The 13,372-nt window shown below is 40.9% G+C and overlaps 1 protein-coding gene across 2 annotated transcripts in view; it reads right to left on the bottom strand.

Annotated features, from left to right (window-relative positions):
• The window catches only part of FGD3 (FYVE, RhoGEF and PH domain containing 3), a 177,106-nt gene that overhangs the window by 14,635 nt on the left and 149,099 nt on the right, over window positions 1-13,372 (bottom strand). For both annotated transcript variants that reach the window (XM_019536933.1, XM_019536934.1), the window contains 3 exons: window positions 12,572-12,634; window positions 4,911-5,033; window positions 2,469-2,621 (listed from right to left, as the gene is read on the bottom strand). In XM_019536933.1, coding sequence (XP_019392478.1) covers window positions 2,469-2,621; window positions 4,911-5,033; window positions 12,572-12,634 — 339 coding nt within the window. The remainder of the gene's footprint in view (window positions 1-2,468; window positions 2,622-4,910; window positions 5,034-12,571; window positions 12,635-13,372) is intronic.

Genomic DNA, 13,372 nt, shown 5'->3' with positions numbered 1-13,372 from the left:
CTCCCTGAGGCCCGTGCTGCCTGTCCCAGCTGGGCAACTTGACTCAGCCCCAGCCCCTCCCTCCCCCATGCCCCTTCCCTTCCCACTCTGCCCACAACTGGAGGCAGCTGTGTCCAGTGTGGTGAGGAGAGCTGCCTGTTTAGTCTATGGCCGAATCTTTGAATCTTCTGAATGGATTCGGAGGCTTCTGATTCGAGTCGAACCTTTTAATTGGCCTCCTGATTCAATTCGTAATCGGAGATTCGGCCACCAAATTGGGTAAAATCTACTTTGAATTGAATCAGCTACCGAAGCTTCGCACAGCTTTAGTTATCCCTGCTTGTTTTTTTTCCTCAATTAAAGCTTCTATTTAGAAATCCAAGTAATTTTTTAACACTATTACTAGCAGATGCTCTAGTGTACAGATGGGAAGTTGTCTGGTGAACTGTATCCAAGGGCTGTGTGACAAAAGGTAAAAAAAAACAACAAAAAATTGTCACTGAAAGATGTCTCTATCATATTGCACTTTCCAATGGAAAAATCTCTAGAGGATTTCTGGCAGTTGCTAATAATTCTTGTGAAGTCACAAACTCCTAAGTTATCATTAAGCTCCTTACAAAGCTTAATACAAATAGGAGGGGGAGAAACTGACTTGTTGTGATATCTCTTTTTTGTGCACCATCTTTCTTACATTTTACCTAATCCTTTCAAGACAGGAATAAAAGTCAAAGAATATGACTGCCCCCTTGGGTTTTTACAATAATAATCTGTTCTCTGAAGTAATGCCTTTTGTGCACATTTCACTGGTTTTTACATAGATTCCTGGCTTTCAGGATTATCAGAATTTTCGGCTGTTTAGGTGCAGGCTTTAACTTTGTTGGCAGATAGTTTCTGCTCAAATGGTACTAGGTAGTTCATGGTGAGAGAAACCAGGATTTACTGGTGAATCCTTGAACTGTAGCCAGATCTGCATGGCATCCTCAGATTCTGCAGCTTAATATCAACCCACAGAATCAGATTCTTTGCTCTGCCTTAAAATGATGCAGTTGAGGAAGGGAGAATGTGACTTTATCTAACTTCAGACTTCACTGATTCTGCACCAAGCAGAAGCTGAGATAAACCATCTAGCAAGAGAGAATTACACGAGTCATAAAAGCCAAGACACCACAATGGCAGGTGGCAACTGCCTACAACCATCTGTAGGCTGCTCTGTTGCTCAGGATAGTCAAGGCTAAAAGCACTCTCATCCCTTCTCCTCTTATCTCCAAAAGGCACCTAAGTATGTCTCTGTGCCAGAATAAGTACACAACAGTGGCATATGCTATCTCTGGCTGTACTCTAAGTCCACATATACTCTATCCCTATTCTCTGCATTGTACTTTATCTCTGATGGAGCATGAAACAGGTCACCATGGGTGCAGCTGACTAATTAACTGTGCAGTAAACATCTCAGTGTCTACACATATGCCCCTATTAGGGTGTGTGACAAGAATAAAGTCCACAGTGATACAAGTAAAACACAAGTAATACCCTGCTGTGGAGTGTTTTCATGTGCACTAGCACATGGGTAGATACTACCCCACTGGCTAGGACACAGGGTGCTTCAGTGCAGGGTTAGCTGGCAGGCAGCACCGATGCTGAAGAACCCTTGTGCCCCAGCCAGCCACTCCACAGCATGTGGAGCCCCACTGGAGCAGCCCAGCCTGGTAAGGGACCTGGGGAGGGTCAACCTGCCAGCCCAGGGATGCTTTGACCAGGCTCAATGCACTGCAGAGAAGCTGGCTGAAGCATAAGGGTGCTTCAGAGTAGGGTTAGCCAGCAGGCAGCACCCATGCTGAAGCACCCTCAGGCACTAGCTAGCCCCTCCACAGCACGTGGAGCCCAGTTGGAGCAGCCAGCCAGGGTAGTACTTGCTACAGGGTAGCACTTGCTCTGGCTGGGCTCCATGTCCTGTGTATAAATAAACTCTGGAGCAAGATGCTCCAGAGTTTTTTGCTTGCAGGCACACATGTAGACATGCCCTGTTTGTGTAAATTTCTGTCACTCAGCTACCCCAAGAGAGGAACCTTTAAAAACAGTGGCTGTCTCATTCTGCTGCTTCTTGGTGTTTCACAGGATAAAAAGAGCTTTTCACACTTTTGCATGGTTCACTGAGAAGTCAGCTCCTCTCACATTTTGTGGTGAAATTGCCAGAGGTGCAAATTATCTACAAGAGAGGGGAGCAGGAGGGAGTGGACAGTGTGTGCATGCCTCAATTTGTTTAGTGTGCAAAACCTGGATGTTCCTGCATGAAAAGCCGTACTTCATGTTTGAAATGTATGCCCGTATGGCCAAACAAGTACTAGGTTGCCAGGCATGTGTTAGGAGTGAGTGCTAAGATACCAAAATGGTGAATAATCATGATGACTATATCCAAAGGATTTTAACAATCAAAGCAGATACCTATGTCTATTTAGTATATTATAAGACGAATAGGAAATTATCAGTACCTCAGTAGCTATTTTTTTCTTCTGTTCTCCCACACCTTCAGCTCCAGGGCTGCTTGGGGCTGCTGATAGTATTTGAAAACAGTCTTTGCATACCCGATTGTGACGGCTGTTATCTGCCAGTGGCTTAAATTCAGAACATTTGGCACAGATAACCTGCATGAGAGAGATAATGCTTTATTCTTCAGTCTTTAGTAAACCAAATTCACTTTTATTAATGGCTTTGGTTAGTGCAAGCAGCTGAAATAAAATTCTGTAAACTTTCAAGCACAAGACAGCAGCACGTGTCATGTATATTTATATGTATATGTCTGGGGGAAAAAATGCTGTATCCATCAGAGCTTAAGGAATAATAGTTGCAGTCTTATGTCCTGTTCCAAAATATAAACTAAACAAAATATTTCCAACCACTAACAAAGTGATGTTACATGAAAAAGCTTTTGGAGTCCTAATTTTCAAAGCGATTCATTATTTTGAAAGCCCACAATGAGATGCATCAAAGAAAACTTGTAATAGGAGTGGTGAGAATGCAGGGCATGGGCGTGCCATACTTTTTGAAAATCAGGCTTAAGGTATTTGGTACTCAACATCTGAAAACAGCATTCAGAAAATCACTAGTCACTTTTGAGAGTATAGACTAATATATTAAAAATACATGACCAGCCTAATACCAAATTAGTCTATTTTTTCCTGATTTGCCATGAACAACAAATTATACATTAGTCTCATAAAATTAGTGCCTATGAAAAGTGTTGGATTTAGGGCTCTAGTGTACCATTTCACATCTGAAATTCCATGTTAGTAACTGCTGTTGCAGATTACTGTGATGAAGGGATCAACCCTTTGTGCTCACAATACAGGAGTCATCAGTAGGATTTGTCTTCAATTCCCATTTTATTATACAATAATGCAACAAGAAAGCTCTTCAGCCAGAAGAATATATTCTCACAGGCAGACCTATAGGATATACATGGCTATACATTCCTCCTGTTAAATGCCCCGTATAAAACTGTTAAATGCCGCATCATTTTTCTGAAATGTGCAAACAAAAGCAGTTATTTTTTTAATATGAACGTCCTAGCTTAAGGCAAATTAACTTCTTTCATTTGCATATTACTGTCACATGAGTAAGCATTGTGTGACAAACAATTGTTTATTTAACTTTAAATTATTAATAACCTAATTCTCTTTATTGTCTTTGTGTCCATGAGGGAGGTTTTTATTTGATTTTTTTCCATAAAATTGAGCTTTGATATAACAGTTCAACCCCAAAGAAAATGAATGTGATAACTGCAGTAATTATTTAAAAAACCCTGAAGCTTCAAGAGCACTTGCTCCAGTTTGACTGTGTAATCTGTAATTTTATTTCTAAGACTAAAGCTTTTAAAAAGGTTTTTTAAAATATCTTCTTACCTGCGTCCCTCTCTTCAGACCAAATTTACCTCCATTTCACATCATGAACAAGATTATTTTTAAACTACTTAAATCAGGAATACCAAACTGTGAAACTAACAGCACAGAAGAAGGTTGCAGGTCATAAAGAAACTAATCTCATACAGGGTTCGAATTACAGGGGAGCTTGAGCCCTGCATAAGATTTGAAAATCATAACCTGAGGGAGTCTCTGATTTTTATTAGGGCATCGAGATGGGCAGCCCAATTTATTTTGCAGATCCTCCCAAGAGACAAATTGTAATTCAAACCGTGATCTCATGCTATTTTAGGCTGGGATTTTTCAGGAGAACCTAAGAGAATTACGAATCCAAATAGTACTGAAATTAAATTGGAGATGGGCTCTTAACTCCTTTAATATCCAGGCATTAAGCTACTACCACTGGATTCGCCAGACCTTTTAAGTGCAGCAGGCAACTTTCTTAGGCAAAAAGCACCACGCCTCTATTTTCACACAAGGGAAAATGCAATCTCATCACTTTAACATTGTATATTCAGGCCTTCTGTGAGCTTCTGAATATATTGTATATTCAGGTCTCCTTTGAGCGTATCAATCAGAACTAGAGAATTGCTATGAAATGAGTGCTAACACAGGAATGTTCTGGACTGTTTATTTCATTGTTGGTTAATGTTTATGGCACATTAACTCTGTAGGGAAAAACAAACCTGTTCAAAATACTGTAAACTATAAAAACCTAAGGGAGAGGAATCTTTCTTTCAGCAGTGTGATGCATGTCTCTTCAACACCTGCATCCAAGAATACAGCTCTGTTTCGACTCCCAATGGACAGCACAGCTTGAAAGATCTGTTCTATCACGAACTTGCTGAGCACTCCAGCGCTCTTCAGCCAAATTGCTGACAAATTATAAGCTCTTTCTGAGGTCCAAAAATTACCCAAATGCTTGGGACCTGATATTACATTTAAATTGTTCCACCTACACTAACTGAATTGCCAGAAGTGAAACGTTTGCTAGAGTTTGCTTCCAATACTCACTGCCCCACACTGTTTGCAATGGTGCCGCCTCTTGGTGATGGAGTTGAAGCTCTCGTTGCAGCTTTTGCAAGCCTGCTTTTCCTTGTCTCGCTTGGATTTGGATGATTTTCTGCAAGGATCAGCCTGAAATGAAATTTATAAATGGAGGACTCTGTATAACAATTGCATATTGCAAAATAATTCTCTGTCACTCAGCTTTACCATATTTATTAAGTTCTTCCCAGTGTATGTTCCTCATACAGATATGCTTAAGGAAACTCTTCTCTTGTTCGTGATACGGATAGCCTGAGACTGCAGTTGACAAATGATACTTCAGCTCATCCAGTGCTGGTTGGCCCTACAAGGCTCTAAACAGCATGGTCTGTTCTTCACAGGGGCCATCTCTCTTGTTGTGAGACAGCACAACCATTGAATTACTCCATCTATCTATTGGCAAAAGGAGATGGGTGGGGAGGCATAGCGAGGGTGTCTTCTTTCTGGAAATCACATCTTCCTCATTGGTCCAACACTGTCTGAATTGATTTAAACTTGTTGCAGTGTTGATCTATTCCCTTGGTTGTGTAAGGTTTCAGTGAGGGTGGGGCAGGTGAGGAGACAAGCACACTAGTTGAGAACATTTCTGACGCATTGAACAGTTTTGAGGTTGACGCTGTCCAACTCGTAAATCTATAGATCTACTTACAGCATCTCTTTGGTAAATTTAAATACATTAATTCCTAGCCATCTTGACTGCACCTTTTCCTTGGTCAGTGCTGCTCGCTTTAGATTGTCTTTGGTGCCCATGAAAGGAGAGGAGGAAAATTATAGGCATCCACTGCACCCCCCACTATTACAGATACTGCAGAGCCCCCTGCTTATAGAAAGTATACACCAAATTACTCTGGCAAAGGCCTCTATCATATCTAGAGAGAAGAAATCTGTCACACCATACAGTAATGTATGGTAGTTTTATTAGCAAATTCACATCAGATTTACCCTCTCTCAAAACAAAAACAAACAAAGAGCTGTGTTAATTCATTCCCTCATCCCTTGCTTCAATCTACTCACAACATTTGGAGAGAAAATGCTGTCTAATAAGTTTTTATGATTTGCCCACAAGTGAAAGCAAGAGCAGAGGCATTTTCTGTTTGTTATGGAGTTTATACGGAACTCCAGAAATCAATTAAGACAAAGATCTAAGCAGCAATTTCACCACATTTTCAACCTTCATCATTTTGTCAGCACAGTTTAAAGGAATCGGCATCATCAGATGAAGAAACAAATTGCATTTTGACAGGCCGGCAATTGTACATAGAGGAACACCTGCTCCTCATATCCACTGCCTCTCCCACTCCAACACAGCTTTTCTCCTCAAAAAGATGCTAAGAGATAAATCATGTGGCCTGAGACCTGTCTGCAAAAATAATTTCAACTTCAAAAATTCTGAAGACCCTAATAAGAAGGAGGAGGAGGAGAGGGGTTTTAGAGAGCTGGGAATTTAGAGAGAGCAATCAGCATGGCTGAGGAGCCCACTGATTGCCAGCTGGTGGTACTAGCCCAGAAGGAATCTCACCACTTTTTCAAAGGCACTTTTTCTCCTTAGCCCAGTGGAAGTCTATAAATGAGTGATGTCTCTGCAGTGAGAATCAATGGTTGCTCACAGACATTAAACCCTCCCCCAAAATATGGCACCTTAAACTCAGTGCACTTCTGCACTGAAAACAGCACATGCCCAGAAGAGGCAGCATGTTAGCTGGACCTGGCTCACCCAAGGTCTGTATAGGTTGGGCACTTTAGTGAGGCTTTTTTGGTGCTTTTGTCTAATAGCTGATTAAAACAACTAAAAGCCCTGCTGAAGTGTCCAATCTATACAGATGTTGCAAGCCAGGTCGAACTAATGTGCTGCTTTTTTTGGTAAAGCATGGTTTTGTGTTTTTTTTAATTTCTGTTAACAGCCAATATGTAGCTGACTTAATTGAGCTGCTGAAGCAGAGATATTCAGAGACAAGCTGAATATGCATAACTCCCATTGACTGCAATATAATCTGGGAAGAAACGATTAGACAAAAATTTAAATCCTGAGTCACTCTCATCCCAATGAATTAAAAGGGTGAGGGCCAGGCCTGTGTCTCATTTCTCAAGAAACTCTGACTTTGCTTCTGACTCATTTTGCTTCTGCTCTCAGCAAAGGCAGTATGGGAAGAAATGTAACTGTCTTTAGTATTTTTATCCCATGGGAAAGTCGTGCCTGAGAGAAGCCAACATCAACGTGTTAGGAATATATTGGCTACCCATCACGCATTCTTCCTCTAGTCCATGTTTAGCATCTACCACATCTACTATTAATCTTCTCTGTCCTCTAAACCACAGCAGTCTCTCACAGCGATATTTCTGTCCCTCACCTTTTCAGTCAGTGCCTCTCTTCACTCTTTCCCTTTGCTTTAATCCCACTCGTTTTCTTCTGCTTATCTTAGCCTTTGCCTGTTTTTCTACATAAAGCTCCCAGCACACTCATTTACTTCTTTCCTTAGCTGCTTCATTCACTCCCTTCCTTCTACCTTCTACTCTTCTTTTTGGTGCAGGAAGGGGAGATGGAGAAGAGCCTTGGTGCTAAATTAATGGCTCCACCACTGAGTCTTTCATCATCTTGAACTGACTCTCTCTGGTAATTTTTCCCTGGCTTAGAAGCAGAATGCTCCTGAATACAGTTTTATGACCCGCCTGACCTGCAAGAGTATTAAACATGTTGTACTGCTAAATGGCTAGCAGTGAGCTCTAGCTCTATACAAGAGTATTAAAATGCATTTCCTCATTTTTAATTTGTGCTTTCATTTTTATTCATTTCCTTACTGCTTCCAAGGCAAAATTTCAAACTTTTACACAGCACATATGATGTCCAGCAATTACATTTTATGAAGCACATCAATACATATCTGCTCACATAGGGAAATTGCTAGACCTCTCCTTCTATACACATTTACTACTCAGTAGAAAAGCATGCATGTGAATCCATGCCATCTCTCTCACCCAGCTCAAATGCACTTTACTTGATAAGAGCCAGATGTAGCCAATGTGACACTGAATTATCATGACAATGAAACACTTACAAATGCCTGGGATGAGCCACTACCAATAATTTTAATTTCAGACTATGTTAGACCTGCTCAAAAAAGACTTACAATTAAGAAGAAATGGATTACTTTCACTAATCAGCATGATTTGAAAGAGCATCAGTTCCTCCTCAGCATTTCCAGTGGCCAAACCCACCCATTGATGAAGAACTTCTTTACAGCTCTAATTTTGATGTTCATGATAATTAAACACTTATAAGAGCACATTTCCCTTCATCTACTAAGGGAAGAATCCTTCTGAAACGGTTTGAGCAGTGTACTTTATTACTGGATTTTTTTTTAAACACTTACAATTTGCATCAAGAACAATAAGCCTTTTGGTTTGCTTATTTGTACTGTGTAATTTCACTAGTGTTAATGAGATCACATGGGTGTGACTGAAGGCAAAATTAAGCCTTGTGAGAGATACCTTATTGGAAGGTGACGGTCATAAACTTATTCACAGGGTATCCTTGGAGCCCCAATTTTCTCCCTGTTGTCTTACTGCTGCTTGTCTCAAGCAATAGACCAAGGCTTGTCCCTGGGATGAATGCTCACACCTGCAAGCCTCAGCTCCACTGCCCTTTCCTCAGACCCTATAGCTGAAGCAGAGGAATTTTTTTCCTGCTCCAGGTAGTTGTCCCTTGAGAGTTCCAGGTCCCTCCAAGGGGCTAGCTTGGAATATCACTTACTCTTTACCACAGGCAAGCAGTAAGGTAACAAAACAGAAGGATTTATTATGTAGAAGAAAATAATTATTTGTATAAGAAAAGTTTTGACCATGTAGTTTAAAGATGAAACAAAAAGACATGTGAAATTTCTCACTCTCTCATCTGGCTACAACCTAGTCCTTCAGGGAGTCCTGCCAATATTTCCCAAGATCAGCCTTTCTACTGATCCTGCCAAATCCTGACAGCTGGTCACCTGGACTCACCCCAAGCCTGGGATAATCCAAAGAAAATTACTGCCTTATGGATAGCTCCCAACTACCTTCAGGACCCCCTACCCACCAAATAACATTGTTCCATTTGGTGAAAGGTCTGAGAATTCCCTTCCTAGGGCATCTCAAATTCCCCTAATGGTCCATCTCCCTGAAATGCACTTGCTATTATAGGGATGATTTGTCCCATTACAGACAGACACTATTTTGGGGGACCATTTCAGTAATGGCCCTTTCTACCACGTGCTTGGAAGGGCAATTGTTTTTGCCCTAGTAACACAACTGGCCAGTGATACTTACTAGTTTTGCCTTCCTCTGTTTATTAGGTATGCATTCCTAAAATACTTTAACATATAAACAGCTGTTAACTAGCAGTCTGGACATAACCTTTGATTCAGCTATGTCCCAAAATTGTAACGATGCATACAGATGGAGTAATACAATCCATACCATGATAAAACATTATGAATGCAGCTTAACATTGACTTTTGAATGAGATGAAACACAAAGTTAATCAAATCTTCCTTGGTACAAATACCTCTGGCGAGATCATTCCTACCTTTAGGGTAAGCCTGTGACAGAGATCATAAAGAATATGAAAAAGAATACTACTGCTTCTACCTGTCTATTCCCGTAGCTATATACAGCCAGGAAAAACAACTGCCTAAAATTTCTCAATTGTAACTGAACTGCCAGTTAATGACTGGCCAGTTAGCCCATTTGGAATACACTGGGAAGCTCCAAAATCAGATGATGATGTGTACATCCACAGTCTAAAAGACACCCAATTGCCAAGAGCATAGTCTTGCTAAGGGATCTCAGCAGTAGCTGCTATTAGATGAAGTAGCTTGGATGAGCCAGCTTTCAGATATGAAAGGTTCAAATATTTAAAGTGTCAGGCTTTGGGATGGACAGATATGCTAATGGCTGGGATTTGTGGCCGAGGACAATATTTGCATGAATTGATAGTTTTTATGTGAATGTATTTTAATTTATGGCACAGAGGCCCTTCAGCCCATGACATAATGAATGTTAAAAAAGGTCTTTCATTTAAAGTTCTCTAAATCTTAATAAGGCTTCATAATGTCCCACTGAAGCAGGTGAATGTCCCTTTATAAAAACAAAGTGAAGTATGAAGAAGTCATGGTTATTCAGTTACTGAGCTGAAGAACTGGCAACACAACCAAGGAAACATTTTCCCTTCTAGAAGCACTGAACTACATTAAAAGAGACAGTCTGCTTGCTTTAAAAAGCATGGGTGAGAGAGCAGAGAGCTACCTACTTCTAAATATAGACTGTCTGAAAATAGTTCCTTGCAAAACAAGGAAGTGCTTTGAATCAAGTACACACTCTGAAAGCTACACTGCTGTTGTCATAGCTCCCCTAACCCCAAGCCGAGGAGTTCCTTGCTTAGGGCATGTACAGGGGCTACATTCAGATCAACCTATCCAGAGTAAAATCAATCTAAATGCCCTGAGTAGGTGAACTGATTTAGACTGAGAAAGGGTTAACGTGATCTAAGAAAGGGTTAACCCAAACTTGCAAACACCTGTACACACTTGTGGTGCACCCCTGGGGCTGGAAAACCTGAGCTTTTTGTGCCAGCCCCTGGGTGTGCTATTCCACCCCTGCACATGCTGACTGGGCTATTTTTAACTCCCGAACCCTCCCCCTCAAGCTAGGCACCTCATGGACCTCCTAGCCCCTGGATCCTGCCTACTACTCTCCCCACTCCTTGTTAGTTACACCAGGCCTCCTGAGCGGTTCCCAGGAGCAGCAAACAGCTGCACATGCTACTCCCAGTCTACGTTCACACAGCTGAAAGCAAGCCACATGAATGCAGACCAGAAGCGGTGAATAACTGTATGAATGCCCAGCAAACTGAAGTCTCTCATCTCATTTATTGAACTGAATTTCCTAGTTTTATAGATGCTCAGAATGAGATTTTTCACAAAGGGAGCCTGATGCTTACTGAAACTTTCTGGTATTACTATTTAAGTAAAATAATAATCATAAGGCTTAATTTTCTCACATGACCAAGTACTGTGTTAGGGGGACTACTGACAGGGAAAGAATTAAGTATACTGTCAAGTCTTTACAGGACTGGGTTTCAAAACAGCTTTCACACACCACAATGTTGTGATTGCTAGGCTGTTTGTACTTTACAGTTGTCTAAAAGTTGTCTAGATTTTGATGAAGTGTTTATCAAAACGTTAAATTTGGGGAAAAGAATGAAATAAAATATATCAGTAATTTATTATCCAGAACAAGTGACACTTAAAAATAAGTGTTTGCAAGGTCAGAATCCAGGGCTAGGGAGGGGGTGGGGAGAAAAAAGAATCAGACAAGCAGACATCATAGCTGAGCTCTTTCAGTTTCCTTTCACTTCTGAGAAGAAGGGAAGAAGCCCAAGAAAGCTCACAACTGTTTTTGTGCTTCTGTGGTTTTCTTGTTATTTATTTCCTCCTTATGTTTTTCTCCTTTATTCTGTACCTGGACTTTAAATTTTAAGTATCTAAATTACACATGCAGGTTATGTTAAGAAGGTAAGTAGAAGATTATTAGATCTTTACATAGGCAGCTGTACAAATGAAAGTATTTGCAAGTTCAGTTATCTATTTTTGTTCACTCAGCCTCATATTTTCCATGTGCAGGTTACCAACTTACACACAAATACATGTTTTAGTGCATAATTTCAGAATGAATCTTCAAAAATAGGCTGAATGAAGTGGAATGCAAACTTATATTAAATAGTAGGATTTAAACTTTGCCACACTGCTAGCGTTTTTAAAAGAAAGCTTTTCCACATTCAGTTTCTCTCTAATGCATAGGATTATTTGTAAGACATACTTACTGAACACTTCAAGCTGGGGTTTAGGGTAGTTTCCACTTGTGTATACAAAAACTATCATTAAATACTGTATACTGTGTTAATAATATGATTACCAGATTCTATAACAAAGTGTTTACATACTGTTTTGTATGTTTCTTTAATTTCTCGCATTATTTCCTCAGTGCCCACCTATATTAACATGTAATACTTCAAAAAAGATCTCATTCTTTTATGTATTTCTTCACAGGAGAAGGAAGCTACAAGTTTGCTGACCACCACTACCACCAAGTGGTTTATATGCATAAGCTTTAAGCAGAGTGCACTACTTCTCATGTTCACATTGGGATGGTTGTAAAGAGATGTTATTAAAAACAAATATTGCTTAAGGTTGTGATATGCAATACAATTCACAGATCATGCTGATGTTATTCTTCAGTTAAAATACAGCAGAATGAGGGGGAAAACATCAGACAAGGATAAATTTGAAATGGTTCTGAAAATTTTTAGTTTAGTATTTTTGAGCGATTCAAATATAAATTTATATGCTGGGCTTCTTATAATTTGCTTTTCTTTAAAATACAATGTAAGGGATATTATTAAAGCAGCCAAAATATACCACTCAAATCCACTGACAGACAAACACATGGTGAAGATTCATCCTGAAGTGTATCTATGCCAGAAAAGCAGCTGACAATACAGCATTAAAAAGTACATTACATCCTCCTCTCAATGTTTTCCTGCCACAAAAGACACACTCTAAAGTGTTCTCAATAAGAAAATTCATCTCATGATTACTTACCCCTCCAAATGCACTGCAGCCATCTGCTCCTGGCATAGACTCCACAGAGCTGGTGCTTGCTATCTGAAGGAAAAGATATCACAAAAACGTTTCAATATGGAGACTGCACTTAAATGATTTTTGAAAAGTAAAATCAAAACATGGAATAATGTACTTCTAACCTCATAGATGTTCTGTTTGTGAAAGTAAATTATATACATATTCAGCTACTTGCAACACTTAGCTAACTATGAAGTGGGTGACTTTACAGATGGCACTGAATTGCCAAGGCCTGGTTTTCTTTCAGAAATATGGGCACTCTGTAAGTAACCGAGAGATACATTAAAAACAGCATAGAACAAAAACGCATTAAAGAACGCATAGAACAAAGAGAGCAGTTTTTGATTTGCATTGCTACTATGGATTCCTATAAGACAAAGCAGCAAAGCAGTTTTTGTAGTCACTGGATTCTTAAGATGGATGTATAACCCACTGTTTCCAACTCGGAGGTGGGGGGCCGCGCAGCATGGGGAAGGACGGCGGGGAGGGAAGGCAGGCGCCGGGCCGGAGCCCGAGCGCCCTCTTCCCACCCGCTTTCCCCGGGAGGGGTGGCCCCCCCCAACTCGGAGGCGTGAGTGCGGGGCCCCGCGGGAGGGGGCGAATGGCCCGGGCCAAGGCGGCAGGGGCCCGGGCTGCCCTCTCCGAGTGGAAGTCTCCCCGGAGCTCTGCAGGGGACCACGCCGGCAGCGAGGCCGGGCGGGAGTTCCAGGAGCCCGGGCACGATTCCGGGCTCGCCCCGGTGCGCTCCCGGCTCGACGGGCG

This window comes from Crocodylus porosus, unplaced genomic scaffold, assembly GCF_001723895.1.
Source record: "Crocodylus porosus isolate Cpor-Errol unplaced genomic scaffold, CroPor_comp1, whole genome shotgun sequence".
Classification (NCBI taxonomy): domain Eukaryota; kingdom Metazoa; phylum Chordata; order Crocodylia; family Crocodylidae; genus Crocodylus; species Crocodylus porosus.
Note: the sequence above shows the minus strand (reverse complement) of the source record. Positions and strands in the feature narration are given on the sequence as shown.